Source organism: Cucumis sativus, chromosome 4, assembly GCF_000004075.3.
Source record: "Cucumis sativus cultivar 9930 chromosome 4, Cucumber_9930_V3, whole genome shotgun sequence".
Taxonomy (NCBI): domain Eukaryota; kingdom Viridiplantae; phylum Streptophyta; class Magnoliopsida; order Cucurbitales; family Cucurbitaceae; genus Cucumis; species Cucumis sativus.
The window spans coordinates 15205978-15230520 of NC_026658.2; the positions used below are offsets into that span (position 1 = coordinate 15205978).

The 24543-nt window shown below is 32.5% G+C and overlaps 3 protein-coding genes across 6 annotated transcripts; 2 read left to right on the forward strand and 1 right to left on the reverse strand.

Annotated features, from left to right (window-relative positions):
* The first annotated feature begins 3631 nt into the window (after positions 1–3631).
* On the forward strand, positions 3632–7819 carry LOC101212659 (phosphatidylinositol:ceramide inositolphosphotransferase 2). 2 transcript variants are annotated; one of them, XM_031884310.1, is made up of 13 exons: positions 3632–3985; positions 4087–4176; positions 4384–4470; positions 4560–4628; positions 5182–5262; positions 5470–5541; positions 5718–5775; positions 5862–5964; positions 6083–6178; positions 6272–6318; positions 6406–6533; positions 6626–6716; positions 7512–7819. In XM_031884310.1, the coding sequence occupies exons 1-12, from the start codon at positions 3953–3955 to the stop codon at positions 6707–6709; spliced, it is 948 nt and encodes a 315-aa protein (XP_031740170.1). In that variant the 5' UTR covers positions 3632–3952; the 3' UTR covers positions 6710–6716; positions 7512–7819. The 2 variants fall into 2 exon arrangements, with proteins under 2 accessions (XP_031740170.1, XP_004147902.1); XM_004147854.3 differs by lacking the exon at positions 7512–7819 and having other exon boundaries at positions 3633–3985; positions 6626–6993.
* A 4223-nt stretch (positions 7820–12042) lies between these two features.
* Positions 12043–16152, forward strand: LOC101212414 (serine/threonine-protein kinase BSK6). The gene is made up of 10 exons (XM_004147853.3): positions 12043–12508; positions 12637–12857; positions 12960–13095; positions 13392–13525; positions 13608–13713; positions 14356–14441; positions 14626–14814; positions 14957–15121; positions 15396–15509; positions 15807–16152. Exons 1-10 carry the CDS (start codon positions 12427–12429, stop codon positions 16047–16049), a joined length of 1476 nt encoding a protein of 491 aa, XP_004147901.1. The 5' UTR covers positions 12043–12426; the 3' UTR covers positions 16050–16152.
* A 3946-nt stretch (positions 16153–20098) lies between these two features.
* Positions 20099–23284, reverse strand: LOC101212170 (transcription factor MYB1). 3 transcript variants are annotated; one of them, XR_004216261.1, is made up of 3 exons: positions 22860–23284; positions 20834–22060; positions 20099–20308 (listed from the first exon to the last, which is right to left on the reverse strand). XR_004216261.1 is itself a non-coding variant. In XM_004147852.3 (2 exons), the coding sequence occupies exons 1-2, from the start codon at positions 23197–23199 to the stop codon at positions 21267–21269; spliced, it is 1134 nt and encodes a 377-aa protein (XP_004147900.1). In that variant the 5' UTR covers positions 23200–23284; the 3' UTR covers positions 20104–21266. The 3 variants fall into 3 exon arrangements, 1 of the variants encoding a protein (XP_004147900.1); XR_004216262.1 differs by having other exon boundaries at positions 20104–20308; positions 20506–22060; XM_004147852.3 differs by having other exon boundaries at positions 20104–22060.
* Between the last annotated feature and the right edge of the window lie 1259 nt (positions 23285–24543).

A 24543-nucleotide genomic window follows, 5' to 3' on the forward strand; every position in this document is an offset into this window, starting at 1 on the left:
TTAGAGATTTCACAAGTTTTGTAGTGCTTGAGTAAGTTGAATGAGTCATGTTTACTAAATAAGTGTGAGTGTTTCATTCTCAAACTGTTTTTGGACATATTTTTATGATATCACTTGGAAATTTTCGTGCCCTAAACTTTTTATGACTACAGTTTCATTTTTACTTATACGATGTGTTTACTCATCAGTTTAAGAATGTGTATGGCTTGAACTTTATAAAAATGTGTTTCAAGTTTCTGATTGCACTTGGTTTTAAAATATGACTATTTGATGTTTATGATGAACGAGAAGGTGATTTCTCTAAGGCTATATGAATGTGTTTTTGTAGCACCACCTACGGTTGTTAGAGGATTCTGGGGCTGAAAGAGGTCGCGACCGAAGGTCCGAAAACCTGAGCCTAGGTGAGTGTTTGATGAGTGTGTGATGAGACACACTTGTTGTGATTTTTGAATTTGAAGCTTGCACAGAGATATATAGAAGTGAAAATTTCTTTCTTTTCAGTTTGGCTAACCCATATTTGAGAGGAGATGCTGCCAAACTTTAGATATAATTTAGTTTGTTCCAAATTTATTTATATCTCATGTAAATTCAACCATTAGGTGCTCCCTCAATGTTGACACTACCCTCACCTTGAGACGTTGCACTCGTCACATGGAGGGTTGGAATCAAACCAAGGAAAAAGTATGCCGAGAGAATTAGAAAAGGCAAAGATGAAAAGATGATTCAAATGGGGTAGCCCACTCATTTTTTATGATGAAAGAAGATAGAGGCTAAAAACTAAAAAGTTTTATTTTATGCAAAATAAAAACTAGATCTAAAACATAATACTTAATATTTCATATGCTCGTGGTAAGTTAAAGCTTGCAAATCAAAGGTGACTACGTGCTCATGGTATGATAGATTTAAAGAACACAATAGATTATAACAAGGATATTACTCTTCTATTTCCATGGTAAATAATCCACATGCATATTCTAAGTCTCATAATGGACGATCAATATCAAAAGCGCACAACAAGAAACTTTTCATAGACTTTTCAAGACTCAAATTAAAAAATTTCAAATAACATATGCATATTAACCATTATACCAAATAAATCATGCACAACATAATAAAAACAGACATAAAGGTTCGATCGACGTCCCACCCCAAACTTAAAGTTATGCATTTCCCTCGATGCAATACAGAAAATAATAGATCAAAAAGATAGAAACGTGAAATTATGTGGAATTGATCAATTTAGTGGAAATATTACTTTTGTAGTTATCAATAACTTGAAAAGAATAAATTACATGAGTAACTCTAGTATATTTAAAACAAAACGTAAACTGATAACTTGTAAAATTACAAGTTATTTAAGCTTCTTACTTAGAATAACTAGGAAGGAATTCCAAGGAACGTGCAATAACTGGAAGTAAAAATTATGCAAATAGATAGATTTTGTGTTCATGTATTTACTCATTATCCTCGAAATCATAAAATTTAGCATTTTTTTAACGCATGATTTCTATGAGAGAAGAAGCAAAAATCAGTGAAGGAACAAAGTTGTAGACATAAAGGTCAACTCCAAATATAGCATACAAAAGTATCGAGGATTAAAATAATCATGCGACGAAGAGTGAAAAACAACAAGCGCATGAGCGGTGGATGTCAAATCAAAGTGCAAGTTGGTAATTGACTTGAATTAGTGACAACCGAACCAAAAGAAGTAAGTTGTTTTAAATAATAATGATCCCACAAAATAAGTAAAATAGACTAATGAAATGAACAAAGGAAAAATCAAAACTCTATTTGTTTGAAGTGAGAAGAAAATGTTTTTCAAAAAGTGTACAATTTCCTAATAAAAACATTCTAAAATATACTTAAAAAACTTTAGTGGTTGTCAAATATATTTTCAACGACTTTTTTCACAACTAAGAACTTAAAAGTATATTTCAAATTAAGATGAATGACGATAGAGTTAAGTGAAAATAAAGAAAACAAACGGGGTAAATGTTCTCTTTAATAGTCAAAGGTTAAAAAAAGTGAGGTAGATGAAGGACTATAGCTACATTATACAATTTCATTCTAATAGCGAAGGTAATATAAACATACCTAACAGAATCTCAATAAAATTGTCGCATGCCTAGATTTTATAACATTAAAATAATCTCATTCTCTTTCCGAATAATTTTTATGATAGATCGAACTGGTTTGTATTGCGTTATTTCAAGTACCCTTTTAACATGCCCAAAATTTAAATGTTCCTTTTTTCTTATTTAATGACCTAATTTTTCTTCTATATATTTGAATTTCTTTCTAGTAATGTTCAGTGTTTACATTTAAATTTTCAGAAATCATAGACTACTTAATTACATATTTTAATTCCATACGCATATGACTGTTATTTTGTTTATGTTAGGATTTAACAATTTTCATTTAAAATACAATTCTTTTCATTGAAACTTAACCATGTATTTAAATAGAGATTTTCCAATAATAATAATAATAAAAGTTGATTATATTTCATTGATTTTTCTTTTGAATAAAAAAAAGTATACAGACGAAGAATAAAATAAAGGTAGAAAAATGGGAATTTGTTTTCATGTGACACGTGGACGGAAAATCAAATAAAGAGAGATGAGAAATATTATGAAGAATTATCGGACAAAAGCATATACCTAAACTAATTAAACTTTTTAACATATTCAACCCATTGAGATGCTCAAAGTTGACGAATTCAAAGTGACTTACATTTAAAATATTTAATCCTCACAACACAAAATAACAAATTAAATTAAGTCTACAACATTTGAATAATAACAATTTTATATTTGCAAAACTCAACTTAGCTAAATCATAATTCACATAACATTTTTCTTCTATAAATTGAAGCTTATATTCGATCTCCCACCATCACCTTGTTGTAGTAGTTATTACTAAGAAAAATCAATTGAGATTTAATTTCTTATTAAACCACGTTTATCTCACTGGTCATTCTGTTGATTAATGAATATGAGGTTCCATTCTATTGCTCTTAAAAGTTTCTTATTGATACTATTAAAATGGGTGAACTATGAAAACTGTAACCATATTGTGATTGAGGTTGACAATTAGTAAAATATCATTACGATTACACCATTGATTCACAAGTAATTCTAAGGAGTAGACTCATGTGATTAAATTTGATGTTGTTTACTTGTAGTGTGCATTCGTAGTAACACATGGAGTCTAAGTCCAAATCTTCAGGCAAAAGTCGTCATTTAGTTGACGAGTGGACGATGATCGATTCAATTATGTTGAGAAAGTATATCGTATGGTTGTGTTAGTCAGGTGTAGAAAAAAAAAGTAGAAACATTTACAAATAGGAAGGAAGGCAATAAAAACAATAGGATAATATTTAGAAATAGATAAACATAGGGGTACTTAATGTGGAAATGAAATTCAATGATGATTTGATCTCTTTGTTATAGAAGACTCGGAATCCCGTGTTGCATTCGCGTGGCCGTCAGTCCGGCAGTCTCCCATTCCTTAGCCAACGAACATTACGTCTTTTTTCAAAAATAAAAAAGAGAGAAAGAATTCTTATTATTTATTTAATTTTATGCCTTTACTTAAAAATTAAATAAATTAAAATTTTCAAAACAACGCGTTGTCGCCTTTCTTATTCAAATACTCCGTCTTCGCTGGCTTCTCTTCTTCTTCTTCTTCTTCTTCTTCTTCAACGTAAATCTCTTTGTTCTTCATTGATCTCTTTAAAACTCCATCAACAGATCTCATTTCCCCCATTTCTCAATTTTCATTTTCACTTTTTCCAATTCCTTTTTTATTCTTCTTCCTTCTCTTTGCCACCCAATCCAAACTTATCTTCCCATTCCATCGAGGGCTTTCTATTTCTTTTCGCCATGATTGATTCTGTTTTTTCCTGGTTTTTTCTTGTATAATATGGAATTGGGTATTTCACGCCTTCAAAATGAATCTTTACATTCGCCGGGAATCTTCAAAAGTTGGTTTCTTTCTCTTTATTTTCATTTCTTAATACACCTTTTTCTATGAATTTACTTTTGTTTAATATGTTCTTTTTTGTTTTTTGTTATGGGGGAGAAGCTATGGAAACGAGTCTGTGCCGAAATCACCACGGAGATCATTCTTCTTGCAGAAAATTGGAAATACCTTCTCGGGGGACTTGTTTGTCAGGTATCCTTTAACGATGCTAATTTGTATTCATTTTCAGGTTTTACCACTTTTAGGAAGTTTCAATAGTGTTCAAATATGCTTATAAATTCTAGAGGATGGTAGTCGTTCTTTGGATGTTTATGTCAAAGAGTTGAGTGTTTGGAGCTTTTGTTCTGTGTTGTTTCTTTCTTTCTTTAATCTGACATCAGAAATACTTCTTGTGGATAGTACATACATGGTCTAGCTGCTAGAGGTGTTCATTATATACATAGGCCTGGTCCAGTACTTCAGGATGTTGGCTTCTATCTTCTTCCGGTTAGTATTAAAATATTGCATCTTTTTTTTATAATTATAATTACAGTATCTTCAACTTATTTGTTTATTTTGATTGTATTTGAATGTAGGAACTTGGACCCGATAAAGCTTACCTCAGTGAGACTTTGTTTTCATTCATATTTTTATCATTTTTCTTGGTGAGGTTCTACTCTTTGGTTTTCCTATTAGTTTTCTTTCATCTCTTAATCTGTTTGATTTTATTATTGGTTACATAAAGGATGAATTCCCGCTAGCATGTTAATGTACACCTTTTGCATTAAACATTCAAACCTTCCTAACAAGGTTCAGATTCTATACTCTATTTGCTCCCCTTTCATACATTCAACATTGATGAAGACCTCATGAGTAGGGCAGTGCATACTGAACTGAAGGCTGCTCTCTAAGGCTTAAATGTTTTAGAACATTCATGTTTCTAGAGGAGCAATGCCATTGTCATAAAAAAGGGGGTTTTCTCTGTTGGTTCCTCGATTTCGAGTAGAAATTTCAGTGGCATATAAATAAAATGCCCTTTGTAGTCCAATCTCTGCAATATTGATTCTCATTAAAATATATGCATACTTGACAAAAAAATTGTTTTTTACTTTTCTTCATTTAGAACAATGCTGGTTTTGTTTTCTGGTATCAGTTCTCTTTTCCTTAGCATACATGGATTTTCTTTAGTGTTGCTAATGGTGGAACTTTCTGTTGCAGTGGACCTTTCATCCTTTCATTCTAAAAACTAAGAAGATCTACACAGTTCTTTTATGGTGCCGGGTTCTAGCATTTTTAGTTGTAAGTACTGTTTTGGACTCTAGCTTTGTTATATGTTTGAGCCCCAATCATCTCCCCTGCACCTCACCCTTGTAAAACTCGGTTTCATGTTTGGTTTCTCAAAAGAAAATATTTTAAGAACTTGGTAGTTGATGTTACATCGAACTTCCGTCACATTGGATAACACAAACATTGATTTTGTATGTCCTTTTTATTTGTATTTTGCAGGCTTCTCAAATTCTCCGTATTCTGACATTCTATTCTACCCAACTCCCTGGCCCAAACTACCACTGCCGTGAGGTAAAATTTCTCCTGATATCTGAATTTTTTATCTTTGTGTCTGAAGGGTAAGTTGAGATTAACTTTTGTTCATCCGTGAACTTGGTTGATCAATACAAGATTCTTATTTTGTAATAATTCCAATATGGCTATTAGAAATTGAAAATGTTGGTGACTTCTGCATCTTTTTTGTGCAGGGTTCAAAACTTGCCACGCTGCCTCCCCCCAAAAGTATCCTCGAAGTTTTCTTGATATGTAAGGAATTGTCATGAACGTTCAAAGTCATTAGGGATATTATTATTGACATTGTTTCTCATATGGTTGTCTTGTTGCATTTTCAGTTCCAAGGGGTGTATTGTATGGTTGTGGAGACTTAATTTTCTCTTCGCACATGATCTTTACTCTTGTTTTCGTGCGTTCATATCAGATATATGGTACTCAGAGGTATTCTCTTCTAAAAGTACTAACAAAAGAGTAATCAATTTTATAGTGTATAGTCAGGTGCAGATGCACTAAAATTGTGAACTCTAGCTGATGGTTTGTTTTTTCTTCAACATTTTAGGTTTATAAAGCAGTTGGGCTGGTTACTTGCTATAGTTCAGAGTTTCTTAATTGTAGCCTCACGCAAACATTACACTGTTGATGTTGTAGTAGCATGGTAAGAAAAATGCCACTCCTTTTGCTAACTCGTATGTAAGAATATAATCTTGCTTTAAATTTTAAATTTCCCAAAACATCTATCTTTCTGCAGGTATACAGTAAACCTTGTTGTATTCTTTGTTGATAAGAAATTGCCAGGTTACTTCTACTTTCTTATTGTCATTTCTCAATTTCAAGGATCCTTATTAAACATTGTTACTGAAAAACTCAAGTTTCTTATTCCAGAATTGCCTGATCGAACAAATGTCGTTGTATCTACACTATTACCGTTGAGTACAAAAGATAGAGATACCAAGCCAAAAGATGAGAACCACAAGCTCATCAATGGAAACTCGGGGGATCCTGCAGATAGGGTATGTTTCAAGCATTAATATTATGCTCTAGATAATGTGAATTGAATCCAAATATTGGTTCTTTTTCCTGACTATTACTCGTTACTACTCAGAGGCTGAGAACTCAAGTAAATGGCAAGATTCTTGAAGAGGGAAATGCAGTTCATATCAATGGCTCGATTAATGGTGCTACATAGAGCAACAGTAAGTTCTCCAAATGAGCCCGGAAAAGATATTTATATCAAACTGCTCAATCTAGATTGAAATTAGGAGGGTTGCATAAATCTGTATCTCTGTGATTGTTGATATGAGTTGGTAGTTTTAACTCTATTTTGACCCCCCCCCCCAAAAAAAAAAAAAAAGAAAAAGAAGAAGAAGAAGTAACTTTGATTTATGCTTCTTTGACAATTTTGCAGCATCTTGTTCTACTTTCTACAATTCTACGTTTAAATAGCTCATTAAATGAATCAAAAGTTTGGAATTCCAGTTGTAAGTGATAGAAATAGACAAAACATTTAGAACAATGAACACTAGACAAAGCATCACCTGATTGGGTACACAGCCATGCATAACAGGGTGGAAGGACAATTGTGGAGGCCCACATACAGAACAGAACAGCCAAATGTTTGAATTGAAAAAAGTTAAATGAATTAACATGCGGGAAGAGCACATGATGTTCTTTTTTATGATGAGGATCTTGCATGTGCTGTCCCAGCAATATCAATGCTTTTCTTTTCCTGCCCATTCCCTCTAAACCAAATCTTTCTCTTACAGAAAACCCTTCTTTGCCTTTTTTTAGTCCTTCAATTATTATTATCATTGAAAATAGTATAAAACATCACACTCTCACAGGTAGGTGTTTTCATTTTTAAACCAATCTGCTGCTCCCAATCACATGCCCCTTTTTCTTTTCTTCTTTTCTCATATTGGCTCAGGCTGGGGTTTATCTTAACCTATTGATTCATTTTCGACTAAATCCATTATGTTCAATCAATACAGGTTTTTTATAACGGAAGTCACTGTTTGAATTGAAGGGTCCCAGACAGGATATAATCAATGTGTTTTTTTTGGGTAGTTCAAGAACCACGAAAATGTAAATGTTGGACAATTGTCCAAATTACCTTTAAGTCCTCCAATTTTAAATTGAAGGAATGGAAGTTTCTTTTCTTTAAAAGGGACAGTAATTAGAAGCTGACAGTGAATAGTTTTGTGTTAAGTATTAGAAGCTTTAAAAGGAAGAATAAGAACGTATCTTCAATTTGTATAACTTAACTAGCAAAAATTAAAGTGAACTTGGTTAAGTAGTATGACCTCCATCTCTAGAACGGTTCAATCTTGTATCTAAAAAAAGAAACTATTATAAATCAAATTTTCAATTGGTTTAAATTTTTGTTTCAAATTATCTATCAATTAGATCCTAATTGGTTAAAGCACTAAACAAACCCTATACTTATTTGAAACTAAAAATAAAAAACAAAACCTTTTTGTGTTCTCCAATTTGGTGATTTTAGTACATAGGCTGCTACAATAGCTTTTAGTCTTACCTTTAAGCCAAGTTTATTTTAATCACGATATTTTTCTTTCTTTCTTTTTTTCGTATCATTAATTACATTTTTTTTTCTTTTCATAAATGCATTATTTTCAATTAGTTGTATGCATATGGAAATTTGTGTGGTATCATCTCAATTTGCCCGTAGTGCACTACACTACATCCTACTTATCAATAATTAAGGTGAAGAACTTTTCTTTGGAAAATAACCAACTTTATTTGTTAATAAAAGAAAAAAAATTAAAATTAAACTAGAGTGATCAATGCTCTAAAACATCACAACTTCGTTTGATAATTATTGGTTTTTAATTTTTTTAAATTACATTTTTTCTTTACGTTTTGTTTTTGTTTTCTTTCTTATATATAAATATTAGTTAAAAAATTAATTTAATTTTTTTGAAAAAACTAAAGGGTTAGAAAGGAAGTCAAACAAGAATAAGAATTTGTTGTTTAAGATTCATGTACCAAAAAGTAAAAATATAGTATCACTTATTCAAGTTTGATGTGATATATAACATTTTTATTCAAATAAATATATTATAGTACCTCGAAAATTAAAATTTAGAATAAAATGTCTACCAAACTTGAAAAAGAAGATAAAATTAGTATAAATTGGAAAATGGAGTTGTTAAAATCAAACATCAATCCAAAGTAACAAACAAAAGAGAGAGAGCTATCGTTAACAAAAGAAATTTTACTCATTTTCGAATGTTTTTCAAAAATTCATTTTCATTTAAACATTTTTTATAAAAAAAATTAAGAGTGCACACATATATGATAATTTGTTTGTTTTCATATAGAAATTTGTTTAATTATTCATCTACTTTACTTTAGTAGTATCAAATTACTATAAGGGACTTTGTTGGTGGTGGTCATTGGAGATTGTCGATGGTGGCCATTGAAATTTGTCAAAAGTGGTATCTAGAGAGTGTTTGGTAACAATAGCGGGGATGGTGGTGACTGAAAATTAGCAATAACAGTTGCCAGAGTGGTGATCAAAAGTCAGTTAGAGAGATCGTCAAAAGTAGTGGGAGAAGTTTTTCGTTTAAATTAACTCATTGATTATTTAAAATTCAATTTTTTTAAAAAAAAGAAAAATGGATTTGGATTGTTTTTCATAAATAGATTTATTTTATAAACTATTTTTTTTTCAAACAGTTGAAAGAATTTGATAAGAACGTATTTTTTTTAGAATTAAGTTGGATATTGTGTGTCATGGTGGACACTTGACATCAAATGGGAGGACCCATAGAATATAAACAATAAATTTGACGATGCTGTGATGTTGGGTTTGATGGCTAAAAGGCATGGCTTGTGTGTTGTGGCCCCAATAACAAAAAGCATTGCTTGCGCAATTCAAGCCTCTCCACTCTCTACTCATCGACATGGACTCCACCAAACCAATCATCAATTCCTCTCAAAAGGGTAACCTTATAAATTAACTAAAAATTGGCTACCCTATAAAGCTTTTTTCTTTTTTCTTTCTTATCAACAGTATCATAGATATGCTTTTGACTTAAATAGAATCCCCACATAACAAACAATGAATTGATGAGTCTTAGAAGTTGTAGCTATGATGTGATTCATATTCGAGCCTATTAGATAGACAAAATGTATTTAAGTAGAGCAAAATAGATTTGAACAAGAGTTAGATGAATATATTATACATATCAAATAATAGACGTCTTACGAGTAAAACGAAAAATAAAGATATAGAATTTATATGTCTAAAGTATCATATTTTTACTAGGATTTACCTAAAAGGGTGAAATTAACCCTAAGTTTATGAATACAATAATGATGGTTTGTATGTAATGAAATGCAATTATGATGACTAAGGCATGTCTTGACCAATTTTTGAACTAAGTTTCTCTTTTCACTATAATGAGGGGTCGTCCATACACCCAAATGGGGTGGTGATAATCATAGCGCCACCGTATGTCAGACCAAAAACATTGCCCTTCTTCCTCATTCCATTGTCTTTTTCTTTCTTATTTCAAAGCTAATCATTCTTTTTGGGCTTAATTATTGAGATGGGGACGAAAGTTTTGAAAACCCCATTTTGGTTGAGTTCCTGTTTTGGAATTTTAAAGAGAGAAGATGGTTTTTGCGTGTGGAAGTTGATTGGGGCATTTTGACAAACAGGTTGTGTGGACGTATAGTATGTTATTAGTTTCTTATGAGGCTGGTGCCAGCTTCATGCTGCTCTATGAACAACTAGCATGATCTTTTCTGCAAATCTGTGCAACAATTATTCCTAATTTTTTGGTATGGTTTTTGTTTGAAAACAATTTTCTTTTCTTTTGTTTACAAAAAGCTGCTTTTTTTTAGAGCTGTCATGTATATAAACAAACTTTGATTATGTTGGCATAAGATTGAGGTGACTTAACAAGGACTTTGTTGACCTTAAAATTAAAAAAAACGTTGATTTCACCCCTTATTAACATACACGACTAAACGACTTCATTATTTGTTCTAAAATCTGAATGCTTAACACTTTTAAAAATTGTGCTATTTTCTTTCTAAGTTCTTAACAACCATTGTCATTTTTTTTAGTGTAACGTTTGAATTTTAAACAACATGTCAATATTGAGAATGGCAGTAATAAAGTTCATAACCTTATTTCAAACTTTTAAAATTGACATACAATCATTACATAAAAATTAAAATTATATCAAATAGATTCGTTAGTCCATACAAATAAATGAAATAAAATTGTCAAAAACTTATCAACCACAAAATAAAAAATTCGAAATAACAAATAAATACAACATATCATATGAATAAACTTATAAAATAATACAAACCTAACTTCTAAAAGCTCCACTTTTTAGTTTTGAACTTAAATGTATTGTATAAATAAGTAGAGTGACCTATAATATTTATAAAATGTGATATATATATATATATGTATGTATGTGAATGTAATGTATATAATTGAATTGAAAAAGCACATGATGTGTTGCTATTTTTCTCTAAGTGAAGCAAAAGACAGGGCTTTCACATGCACTTCATGACATTACTTAACCTATCAAAACTTGACCTTTATTTTGATTGTATTATATTTATACAACAGAATGTTTTTCCTTTTCCAAATCTTTATTTGCTTTTATACCCCTTCACTTTTCTGATATTAATCAAAATTTTACTTTAAAAATACAACTCATCCAAAAATATCTTTTCTATATTAATAAATAACTGAGAAAAAAGGACACAAAATCATTTATGAATTATTGTGATTAATAGGATTCCACCCACAACTTTTCATTAACAAGGCTAAACCCTTCATCTTCCCAAAATAAACCACCATCTCTCTTCTAGTTATTTGGTTAGAATCAAAATATTTGTGATTCCAATCTCGCTACTGATTGCATGAAATGAGTTTTGTGTTGCAGGAATAGTTTCGTTAAAATTAACTGTGGGTTTTAGTTGGAGAGAGCAAGAGAGAAATGAGATCAATGATGATGAGTTTGTGTTGCAGAGATAAAAAGAGAGTGAATGGAAGTGGAAGAAGATGAAGAGTGAAAGAGCAAGATATCAAATCCAATCTATCTGTGCAACGTTCTATTTAGTCATTTCACCTTAATTGTAAAATCCAATCTTATCAATGTTAATATTTTTAGAAATATTTTAACTTTCTTTTTTATAATTTCTAAAAAGGAAAAGACATCCATTAAAAAGAGAAAACGAGTTACACTTTACACAAATTATGTCTCGTCAACCACTGTTCATCTAAAATTCCAAATTCTAATTCCAAATGCTGAGTTTTCTTTTTAAGAAAACGAACGGCTTTACGTCATTGATTTGTTTGACTTTCCTAAAGAATTAAACAAATCTGACCGTTTGATTCAACTCTGAGTCTACTTTTCAATGAAAGCTGACAAAAAAAAAAAAAAAAAGGAGCAATTTGATATTTTCTAAAGTTAATTTCTTTAAAGGACTTCAATTTTTTTTAAAGAAATCAAAGGAAAGAATTCAGAAAGATGCAACAGAGAAAGAGTGGAATGATGAGATTAGAAAAGGAAAAGCTGAATCCAGAAAGCCAACTCTCTTTTGTAAAATCAAAATTCACATGAAAATGCAAGAGAGAGAAGAATGAACAAAAGTTAATTTTTTTTTAAAAAAAAGAGATTAAGAGGAAAAAAGTTTATATTAGCAAGCAGCATTTGGAATACAGAGAGACCAGAGAGTGTGAAACAACTAGAGATTGGATCCATAATATGAGACTCACCCATTTCACCCATTACTCAAATTTGAAGGAACCGAAGGAGTTTTTCTGAAAATGAAAGCTATTTGATCATTTTGTCTCAACTTATTCATCTCCCCTTTTTCTTTTCTTCATAGTCTCATCGTATTCCACCATTAATGGGTGCCCGTTGCTCTAAATTCTCGCTTTGCTGGTTCCATTCCCACCTCAAACCCTCCGTTTTGGAGCCCTCTGATCTGGGTATCTTGTGTTTCTAATCATCTATGGTTAATCTATTTAGAACCCATTGGTTGTTTTTTTTACTTTTTGTTGGTTCCTTTTAGTGATTCTGACTAAGAATGTTGAGTTCCTTTCAACATTGATTGCAGAAAATGGAAACAAAAACGACCGGAACTTATGGCCGAGTTTCAGTGAATTCAGCTTCGAGCGGCTCAAGGCGGCTACCGGTAGCTTTTCGTCGGAGAACATAGTGTCGGAGCATGGAGAGAAAGCCCCTAATGTGGTTTACAAAGGGAAGCTCGATAATGGCCGGTGGATCGCGGTGAAGCGGTTTACCAAGCTCGCATGGCCTGATACTCGTCAATTTCTTGTTTGTTAATTTGCTCTAATGCTCTCAATTCGTTTTGTTTTGCTTAATTTATGTCTGAAATTGATTGTTTTTTTGGCTTGGATGGGAATGGATTTGATTCAGGATGAAGCAAGATCGGTGGGAAATTTGAGGAGTGAGCGACTGGCGAATCTGATTGGATGTTGCTGTGAAGGGGAAGAGAGGTTGCTTGTAGCTGAGTTTATGCCTAATGAAACTCTAGCCAAACATCTCTTTCATTGTAAGCCCTTGCAAGGAGTTTATTGTAATTACTTAGATAAGGGTTGTTTTTATTACCTTAATTAGCTCTTAACTCATTGCTCAAATCATGTAAAACTGTTTGTTTGTGAAATATTTGGAACTTTCTCAAAGGAATGTGACCTTCACCAACCAAACACTCCCTTCTTTGACAATCTTGTTCCTTACCTAATGTACATTGACTATGAAATGTTGCTAAGCTTGTGGAGCTAATGTTAGAAAGTGAAAGAAATATGAGTGTTGATAGTTATTCTTATTTTCTCATGACTTCAATGATAGGGGAGTCACATCCGATGAAATGGGCGATGAGGTTGAGGGTGGCGTTGTATTTATCACAAGCGTTGGAATATTGCAGTGGTAAGGGGCGAGCTTTGTACCATGATCTAAATGCTTACCGAATTTTGTTTGATCAAGTGAGTGTTTTCTTCCCTTGTCATTTTTGCTGAGCTTTATGTTGAAGAGTCAAGTGTTGTAATGAATTGTTATGTGAGTTAGGATGGGAATCCCAGGCTTTCATGCTTTGGCCTTATGAAGAACAGCAGGGATGGAAAGAGTTACAGTACAAACCTGGCTTTTACTCCTCCCGAGTATTTGAGAACAGGTATCTTCTGCCTTGCCATTATCGACTTCATCTCCCCAGAAAATAAAAAAAAAGGAAACACGGTTAAAACTCTGAATATACAAATACCTGCATGTTCTTTCACTGATGCACAAAGGCTCAAAGGTTCTCATACTTAAGTGAATCCTACTTAGTGACAAACTAAAAGATCTGTTCATTGTCGTATCACATGTTACATTGGACAATCAGTGCTCCACTTCATCTTTAATCTTAAGAACGTGTTTATCACAAAAGAAATGGTTACCTTCTTTTATATGGGACTGTGCTTTTGGCATCTCTCCTTTGGGTCTTTACTGTGCCCAATGTTTTAAAAAGCTATTGAGGCTCGCCTTGAGGCAAGGCTCTAAGTTTTAGCCTAGTGACTTGCGTCTTTGTTGAACCATAAGAGACTTACCCCTCTCTCGAATGACGCTTCCACCTTTGAAACACACCGAGGCTTAAAATCTCTATGCTTCGCCTAGTGATTAGAAAAATAAAAGTGATTTGCCTAATGCTTAAAAAATATTAAGGTTTGAGTTGAGCTGTGACAATTTGAAGCTCAGAGAATAAATACTGGCATGCATGCTGTCGATTGTTTCTTCATAGTTATTTTTATAGAATGCATAAATGTTTTTTTATGGGCAGGTAGAGTGACACCGGAAAGTGTGGTTTATAGCTATGGTACTCTGCTGCTAGATCTTCTTAGTGGCAAACATATCCCTCCCAGCCATGTAAGTTTTACTTTTCTTGCCTATTGAATATTTAGTTTAGTTTATAATTGAACAAATATTCCTTGATTTAACATTTACCATTTTTTTCATACTAAAATCAATATTATACCTTTCTTTCCTGGGATTAAAATTTGCTTCCTAAAGCTATTGAAATTTGTGCATGCTTGTTCATATATGAATTTAGGCACTTGATTTAATTCGTGGGAAAAACTTCCTGATGCTAATGGATTCTGCATTGGAGGGCCATTTCTCAAATGATGATGGAACTGAACTAGTGAGATTAGCATCTCGCTGTTTACAGTATGAAGCCCGGGAGAGGCCGAACGCAAAGTCTCTTGTGACTGCTCTCATGCCACTTCAGAAAGATACAGAGGTTTACACTTTGGATTCTTACAAGGATATCTTATTTTAAACACGATGTTTTTTTGAGTTTCTGTGGTTCCATTTAATTGTTTGTTGGAGTTGTCTCCTAATTCCTTAATGGCTCAGATTACTGATCAGTCATTTTCAAGCAGGTTCTGTCGTACGTTTTGATGGGCATCACACCTGAGAATGCAACTTCAACCCAACCGCTATCATTAACACCATTTGGCGAAGCATGCTTGCGAAAGGATCTAACTGCCATTCATGAAATGCTGGATAAGAATGGATACAAGGATGATGAGGGAATTGCCAATGAGGTAAGCTACTACTACCAATACAAAATGTTACCAAGACCACAAAAATCGCCAACTCGACACACAATATAGTCTACGACTTTCTATATTGTCACACTTTTCTGACAAGAATCTTGGTCTTAGATGTGCTGTATTTCTTCCATTTCCTTTTCATGGTCATCCTCTCTCGTCGAGAACTAATCTATCTAGTTTGACAAGGCTGCAAACAAAAATAGCACAGTGAGAATTGCTAATCTCATTACACTAACTCCATACAACTTCTTTTCTGGTCTTTCAGCTTTCCTTTCAAATGTGGACCAGCCAAATGCAAGAGACTCTCAATTCTAAGAAACATGGAGATACAGCTTTCAGAGCTAGAGACTTTGCAACTGCCATTGATTGCTATACCCAAGTGAGTGTTCTTCATCTCATTTTGATCTGTATTTTGAACCTGATAGAATCCAAATATATTGAAATATGAACGACAACAAATATATATGCTAAATCAAGTGTTCGAAGTAGAATTCTCTCAAGCCTTAATACATTTCATTTCACCAAAATATTACTTGCCTTCCTCTTTCCGTACTTCCTAACTAATTGCTAGTATGTTCTTGGTACTCTAATTATTTTCAAATGGCATTCGTATCAGAACCCCCCAAGGGGACTTGTTAGAGTCATAATATAAGACCAAAATGATTGTTCTGTGTAGTTCATTGACGGTGGGACAATGGTATCACCGACGGTGTATGCCCGACGGTGTTTATCTTACCTGATGAATGATATGGGGCAAGAAGCTCTAGGAGATGCAATGCAAGCTCAAGCAATATCTCCAGAGTGGGCAACTGCTTTTTATCTTCAAGCAACTTGCTTGTTTAGCCTTGGAATGGAGAATGATGCCCAAGAAGCTCTAAAAGAGGGCACTAAATTTGAAGCCAAAAAGAACAAAAATTGATCAAAAGAATTGTACAGGTGTTTCTCTTCATTGTTTTTTATGCTCTTCCTTTTCTTTTTTCTTTTAATTTATTGTAGCTTCTTGTATCTATCTGTCTTCTTTATTCCTCTAGTTTTTTTCTTCTGTTTTTGACCATTTTGCTACACACAAAAATACTTGAAAAATTGTTGTGGTTTCTTTGTGACCAATTAAATGTCCATTTTGTTTATGATCCCATTGAATTTGGAAGAAGAAAAATATTATTAGTATAAGCAAAATTTGTTCTAAGGAAATTGTGAAATACATTTCACCCTGTTAGTTATGGAAGGAAACCATTTATATACACACACATCTTTAACTTTTGTAAGGATTTATTTTTAGCATTTAAAACTTTGGACGTAGTTTATAAGCTAATTTGTTTATTGATGTACGTATGTAAGAGATTTATTATATTTTAACTAAATTGTAACAAAACTTCAAGTGTATGGAATAAATCATTACCGAGACTAAATAATTGTAATATTAAAAGGAAATGGCCTAAATCGATGTAAATAAAAGTTCATGAACTTGTTTCATAAATGATCAAGAACCAAAGTGATTTTAAATGATTTTATTTACCAAAGAGTGCAAACGCTAATAATTGCAATTATATTCTCAAATTTTCCATTACAAAAATTAAAGTTATAAAAATTGTCAACTTTTTTTACAACTTTTGTCAATAAAATTAGCTACCAAGATGATGTCAAATGAATTTATTTGAAAAAAATTGACATGTGTTATTTTACTCGGTTTGGAATCATTGATTCTCATTCCAAATAAAATGCATACAATTTAATCAACCCATCCCTCAAATCATCAAAAAAAAATTGGCAACTTTTTTGCATGTTTCTTCTTGAAATCTCTACTCTTTAGATAGAGCAATTTAATGATGGCACATTGAAATGGAAGAGCCAACATATACTAGTTAATTTCAAAATTTGTATTTTCAAGCAACATAGCTTGATCTTGAATCCACAAAAGTCGTTTAATCAACACAAATTTAAAATCAAAACTTAAAATGATTTACTTAGATTGATGTGTGCGTACAAATTAAAGAAAAAAAGATTGCATTTATAATACATCTCAGCTCTAAGCTCTCTTTTATTAAAGACACACTTAAAAGAAACAAATAAAGGAAGAAGAGATTCTCAATGTTTATAAAAGGCAAAAGAATAATTAATAGAAGATAGAGAGAGTAAGTAAAGTGAAACAAAGTCCAATGAATTTTATTTCTTAAATTTCCTATTTTATTCAATTCCTTTTGACCAAGATACCATTATTTTAATTAACTTTCTTTTATTTTTTTTAGCTTTGCAACAAAAAAGAAAAGAAAAGAAAAACTCATTCAATAACAAATCCATATTAAAAATTTTATTAACTCAAATAACTAAAATTTTAAAGAACTCAAATGCTAAATATTCAAACCAACATATCTATTATAAACCTTTTTTAAAAAAATTCTAACATATATTTTAATAATTTAGTTTAGATTCGGTCAATGTGAAATTTTAAAAATGTAACTTAACCCAACTGAAGTCGAAAGAAATATATAAAAATATTCAACCCAACCCAATCCAAAATAAAAACTAACCCAATTCAAAACTTACAATTTGGATTAGGTAGTACATGTCGTTTAGGTTGTCGGGTTATTTGAACACGCTTAAATCAAATGACAAAAAAAATTAGAAAAATTAGAAAAAATCGTATGTGTCACATTTTTTTTTTTTTTTTTTTTTTTTTTGCATACCACAAGTATGACAAATAGTTGTAGTTAATTTCATTAATTTGTGATTTTGAGCTCTTTTTTAGGTTAATTATTTTCGAAAATGTCAAAATTACACTCCTTCCTATTCAGACGTTTAATGAAACAGAAAAAAAAAATTTGTTTTAAATCTCGAGGTCATCTCAGTACTCATTCAACGAATCTTGAAACAATGCAATTAATCTTGACTGAGATTCTTCATCTACACAAGCCTAAATTCATAAAATTATTGAGATTCACCAAATAAAACCACATGCATTAACTTAAAATATAGTTCTATATCCAACTACAATAGAAAACTAACTACATATTTTTCCATCCGCCTCAAATTTCACAAAAAATACTATACCGAAACTTAAAATTCAGTCATAGATTATGAAAATGTTCAACTAAATTACCTTCACATATTTAATCTTGAGGTGACTTTTTGAAATTCAGGTGCGTAAAAATTAGTCAAATCTCTTCAATTTTGGGAGCAAACACGTTTTGTCTCAATCAAAATGAGCAGGTTTAGGATTTATGAATATCAAACATTCGGACTTCCAAGAATATTTTGGTCATTTGAAAATACCTTTTATTTTGAAATTTAAAAACAAAACTCAAAATCTCAATGCTGAAATGGACTGAAAAATTAAATTATGTTGAAACGATCTTTTAAATTTTGAGAAAAATCTTCGAAGTTGGCCAAAATTGGAAAAATCTTTGAAGTTGGCCAAAATTGATAAAAATAAATAAATTTATAAATTTATTTTTGGAACTGTGCTACTTTTAAAATGTAAAATAAAAAATATACTACAACAAAATGTTTTAAAATAAACTTTCAGTCGTTTTATCTTTTTATCTTTTATTTTTCGATAATTCAATATTTACTCCTTTTCTCTTTTCCAAATCTATATTTCTTTTAGTCTTTTTCTTTATGCTAGCAAGTAATATTTACATACGTATGTATACATGTATGTATTACAGGTCCTTTCAATGAATTTTTCTTCATTGACCAATTTCCTATTCCTTCTTTAATCAGCATGATCGAAAGAACCACGAGACTTTGAAAAAAATACAACAAAGAAAAGGATTGGCTTCATGTTTTTTGGATGCTAAAAGAAAGTATTGTATTATTGAAGGTATTAGAATAAAATATAGTTCATTGTGTATTAAGGAAAATTTTGAGATATAAATTCAATTGAGTTCATATTATATTTTAGATCCTATTGTTTCATTTTATACAAAAAAAAATATGGAGTAAATAAAAATTAGCTTCAAAGTTTACATGTCACTCTAAGCCATGCTTAAGCTAGCTGTTTTAAATCAATGTCAATTTGGAGTTCAGATTCTATCTCACCCATATACAAATGTGAGGAAATCAGTAATTTTCTAAATTGCAAAATATGGAGACATATTTTAATTTGATTTATTCTCAGATTGTAATTCACTATTTTATTATTGTTGTTTTTAAATATTAAAAAGAAATCATTTTAAAAAACCTACAACTATAACTAAACAAGCATAAATTTGAAAACGTAAAAAATGGTTTCCAAATCTGTAAGTGGAGTAACTTCACAAAATATCCAACATACATATATTTACAGTTCTTATGACCTATCAAACAAAACACTAAATTCCGAAATCAGTCCAGAAAATTCAAGATCTAAACTTCTTTTACTTTGCTTCAATCTAAGCTAAAAAAGAGTCACAAAAGACATAAAGAAATAGTAACCTTCGTACAAAGACTCCCACGACCATGAGGTTCCCCAAAACCAAACGTCAAATAAAAAATCAAACCAAGAAACATAGACAGATGGTATGCCAGGAAAGCCATCATCTTATGTTGTTGGTTCATTCACACTTCACAACCACTGAAATAAGGATTACCTTTCTTTTGTTTTTTTTCTTTTTTTTTTTCATTCGTGAGTGTTTAAGTCAACTTATACACACCTCAACTAATCTTATTGGACAACTCATCCGACTTTACAACATTTATGTGTTAAAGAAAACGGGGATTAGCTACCATGGGTTTGTTCAATGAGACATCAGAAAAGTTACACCTTTTATCTCTACACAATATTGAAATCCCATGAAGTATTTCCATAATCTTAACTAACGCAGATAAATCAAACGAATGAAATGATAAACAGAATGCAAACAAACCTTTCCATGAAGACAAGTGAACATCGAGATGGTATATAGTAAGGCTCCTGTTCATTAACATACGTTCAAATATAGGTAAAAATGAATATGTGAACAAATATGAAAAACTACTTCTATTATGGAAGGATAAATACAAAATAACCAATCATATTATCTCAAAATTGAACATTCAAATTCAAATTTTTCATACATCATAGTGATTTATATCCCAACGACGATCATCAGCCATCAGATAAAAATGATTCAGAGTTATGCTAAATTAAAACTAACGAGCAGTTAGAATTATCTCTGGATTGCTACTCTACCACGATGAAGGCTGTAGCTTCAATTCACCCTGAAACAAAAAGTTGGAAATTAAAAGGGAAAAAACAAGAGAGACAAAAAAATGGGAAAGGGAGGGGGGAATTCATGAATGAGCGAAATATAACCAAGGAGATCAATGTTGTATCTCTAAAATCTAAAAAGAAAATATGGAAAACAAGTCAATCGGATATTTCTATTATAACCTATTAGAGTAAAGTCTATGTGTACCCATTGGAGCACCAGATGAGACACTGGCATTTAGACTTGATAGAAGTGTTAAAGCTTTTCTTCACATCACAGAGGCCTAAAGAAATTTTATTTCAAGAACATATTCCATTCACATCAAGTATCTTCATATCTGTTATGAGCATAGAAATGCAGAATGTAACGGATCGTCTCCATACAAGCCTTAGGTTTGAGAAGGGACTGTGTCACATGATCAGTATAACCGTATAATACATAAGCTACATCCATTAAAATACAAAAGCTGAACTGAATCCCAATTCCCAGTGTACCTTAAGAACAAGCATATGCAACTGAGGTAAGAGAACCATACCTTTCCATTGTACACTTATCAAAAAAGAATCCAGGAATGCTCATCCGCTGGAATAATGTTACAAGGAACTTGGTACTAGGTTGCAGACAAAGATTTAGCCCTCTCAACACCACAAAATTCAACATTTAACTCAAGAGTTTGTGGTCAGAAACAAAAATAAGAAAAGGGACTTGGGAAACTTAGACATGAGGGTTGCTTTACTTCCCTCTTATCCATGATTCCTAGCAGCCGAAACAAGCTGTACAGGTGGGAAAGGGTGAAACTAACTAATCACAAAACAAAGTACAGATCCAGTAAACTCCATCCACTGTGTCCCATCGGTGCCATAAAATTCAGGTCAAATCTTGTAGTCTGTAGGGATTGTATAAACAATCCTTGTTAAAATAAATCATATCTGCTAGACGCTAGTAGCTAGCCTGTTATTCCCCAGTTCTCATAAATGCCCCATTTGCATCTGAGAACCATTTAATCTTCCAGCCGAATCTCCCATTGCTCTAACACTGCCATTCTCTAATCCACTTTTCAGCCAAGCAAGGTTACTTATGTCAGTTGCAATTGCAGCTAGTTCAAAACTGGGGAAGGATGGTGGAGGCTCTGAGAAGTCCACAAATTCTGGCCCTAATAAAGATTCTAAAGGAGATCCCTGGTTATGGCTCTTGCAACAACCATGACCACACTGATGAGGCACTGATCGATCACCATAAACCCCTTCAAGAAATTTGCTAGCTTCAACGTCTGGTTTTGACACTTGAATTAATGGCCCTTGCATTGGAACAGGTCGTAGAAACGGCCTCAAGGATCCTTGGCCATCCAAAGGGTTATATACACTAAAAGCACTTACTCGAGCCACTGGCCTGAAAAGAGTTGGCTGTTCATTGACTTCATGAGTAAATTGGCCCTCAACGACAATAGGGACCTTGTCTTCATATTGATCATCCAATTGCTCCCGCGAGCAAGCATCCTTTCCATCCATGGATTTAAAGGAATTCACATCTCCACATGAAAGGGTTTCTTCAGATGATCCCTTAGTTTTTTCTAAACTAGCATCATCCACTACGTTCCCAGATTCTAACTTGATTCTTTCAAGCTCAGTGCACCGACGTCGTAAAGTTGAATTCCAGTGATTCTTTATAGCATTATCAGTTCTCCCAGGCAAGAGCCGAGCAATCGCTGCCCACTTATTTCCATGTACAGCGTGGGCCGCTACAATGATCCTATCCTCCTCATCTGAAAACATTTCAAATCTTTAAGCCACTTGCAGTACTCATCAGGAATAAAATTGCACAATTGCACAACTGCACAATTTTCTAGTTTTAAGAAAATGACCACCATTGAAACAGGACAGAACCAGGACCAAGGATTCCAATGCATATTTGATCACGCCCATGAAAGCATTGATTCATGCAATACAGAGAAAAACAGGAAAAATGCGTTTATCATATAAAAACACAATGAGAGAGATGGTGTCTCCTATATGCTTTCACTAGTTTGATTAACAATCTAAATACATAGTTTAGGTCACATAAGTCTCGTTCCCAAGTCTTCAACATTTGAGAATTATTTTAAAAAGCTTCCACATTTACACACAGAATGTTGAATTTCATAACAATGAACCTACTGATCACTAAATTTAGCTCATAAAGACTATTACCATAATAGAAGGCAAAATAAGAAAAGTAAAATCCACGTCATACTTCTTCCTGTTCAACTTGAGTAATTTACTTTCCATTGAACTAAACCAAAATCACATGTCATTTTCATTCATTGATTTATGATGGCACCACATTATAGTCCCTACTAGACGAAAGAGAAATTAAAGAATAGAGCAATGTCCAACAAAAAATTTAGGCTTCCAAAAGAACAATATACATTTCACAGAATCAACCAAGATCAAATATCACAATTTTAAATCAAGAAGAAAACAGCTCAATTCTCTTCTCCAAACGCTTACACTAACAACCATTCGAAATCAAGCTGACAAGAGAGGTAAAAGAATCAGCCAAGCCAATGAAATAGAGTCTAATACCAGTAAATGGCTTGCGTTTCACGGAAGGGTCGAGTTGATTACACCACCTAAGACGGCAAGACTTTCCGGATCGCCCAGCGATTCCCCGAGCAATCAAGCTCCAATTCCTCGCACCAAACTTGCTCACAAGACGGCTGAGTATCGCATCCTCTTCAGGAGACCAAGGTCCCTTAACTCTATCTTTGCCGCCACGACCACCAGTTGCTTCTCCCTCGCCAACCATCGGCAGTGCGTCATCCCCGCTGCCGCAGTCGGCGACGGAAGCGACGGCATCGCATGCATCTACTCCTCCTACTTCGGGGGCGGTAGCAGCAATCTCGGCAGCGGCGGTGCCCTCCATCACCGGGAACCGTACACGGAACTCAGTCAGGTTATTGACTTAACCGCTCTCGTTTCAACTTTCAATACGAAACAAAGACGACCGCGTGAATTTATAGGGCAAATGTTTCGGAGCCTTTCTTTCCCATTTCGATTCCATTTACCAAACCGTTCGTTTTTAAAATTACTCTAATGCCCCTCTCAATTTGTTTTATCATTAGCTTATTTTTCATTTTTATACTTTTAAAAATCATTTAATTATAAGTTCATGAATTTTATAAAAATAGTAATTTAGGTAAATGTTACAAAAACTTAAAATATTTACGGCCCCAATAAGAAATAAAAAAGTTCATCACATACCATCATTTTTCATAAATTTTATATAATACCATCATTTTTCATAAATTTTATATACTCTTGTGATTTATATCTTCTTTGCGATTTATTAATCACGAGTCATCTCATTGCAATTAAAACCCAAAATTGAATAACTAAAGTCATAAGTCTTTCATCTATAAACATCTCAAGATAATGTATGCCTAAGATCGAATAAAATAAAGGCATAATTCTTTCATCTCAAGTCATCTTAGTGTCACTAAGGCTTGGGATTGAATAGCTAAAGACAAAAGTTTTTCATCTCAATGCAATGTATGCAAGAGATCGAATAAAATAAAGACAAAATTCTTCAATTCCATACAATCTTTGTGTCACTAAGGTTTGAGATCCAATAACTAAATGAGAAACTATTTCATCCTAAGGCATCTTAGGACATGGTATGCCTGAGATCGTGTATCAAAATTTACACGGTCGTGTATAGTGTGCACGTGGCCAATTTATAATGTGTTGACTGAGGTAATTTTGGTATTTAACATTATGGGACCATGGACTTTTTATATTTTCAAAATTGTTCTATGTAGTGTAAATATTTTACGAGTTTGTTTTATTTTTTAAAAACATTATCTAAGTTAATATTCTTTTTAGATTTGAAGCCCAAATCCAAGTCCATAAAATTTGTCGATCCATGCTAACTAATCCATCTGAATCACTTTCCATCTCTAAAGGACGCACGTATTCTTTACTTGAGTCTAAAGGACACATGCAATCAATTGACTCAAACACTGGACCTCATTCAAGACACCAATGTACTCTGAAGTTAACTGAACGTTGGGCTCATGTGATGATAATTTAATGTTTTTTGGGCCATTGGAATAGTAAATGACATCAAAGTACTCTTAGATTGACGAGATGATATCATTACCTTATAAACCAAAACCGCTACTTGAGATACACATCATCACCGGTTAAAAAAATGAATATCTTCTTGATTACAAATAACAAAAAATGATATAAGGGGTTTCACATTATA

Excerpts from the sequence above, each read along its gene's own strand:
- LOC101212659 (XM_031884310.1), top strand. The coding sequence starts at position 3,953 with ATGAATCTTTACATTCGCCGGGAATCTTCAAAA. Across the intron at positions 4,177-4,383 it reads TCGGGGGACTTGTTTGTCAG|TACATACATGGTCTAGCTGC; the intron begins GTATCCTTTAAC and ends TCTTGTGGATAG. Across the intron at positions 6,319-6,405 it reads TGTTGATAAGAAATTGCCAG|AATTGCCTGATCGAACAAAT; the intron begins GTTACTTCTACT and ends TTCTTATTCCAG.
- LOC101212414 (XM_004147853.3), top strand. The coding sequence starts at position 12,427 with ATGGGTGCCCGTTGCTCTAAATTCTCGCTTTGCTGGTTCCATTCCCAC. Across the intron at positions 13,526-13,607 it reads ACCGAATTTTGTTTGATCAA|GATGGGAATCCCAGGCTTTC; the intron begins GTGAGTGTTTTC and ends TATGTGAGTTAG. Across the intron at positions 15,122-15,395 it reads ATGAGGGAATTGCCAATGAG|CTTTCCTTTCAAATGTGGAC; the intron begins GTAAGCTACTAC and ends CTGGTCTTTCAG.
- LOC101212170 (XM_004147852.3), bottom strand. The coding sequence starts at position 23,199 with ATGGAGGGCACCGCCGCTGCCGAGATTGCTGCTACCGCCCCCGAAGTA. Across the intron at positions 22,061-22,859 it reads GAAACGCAAGCCATTTACTG|ATGAGGAGGATAGGATCATT; the intron begins GTATTAGACTCT and ends AAATGTTTTCAG.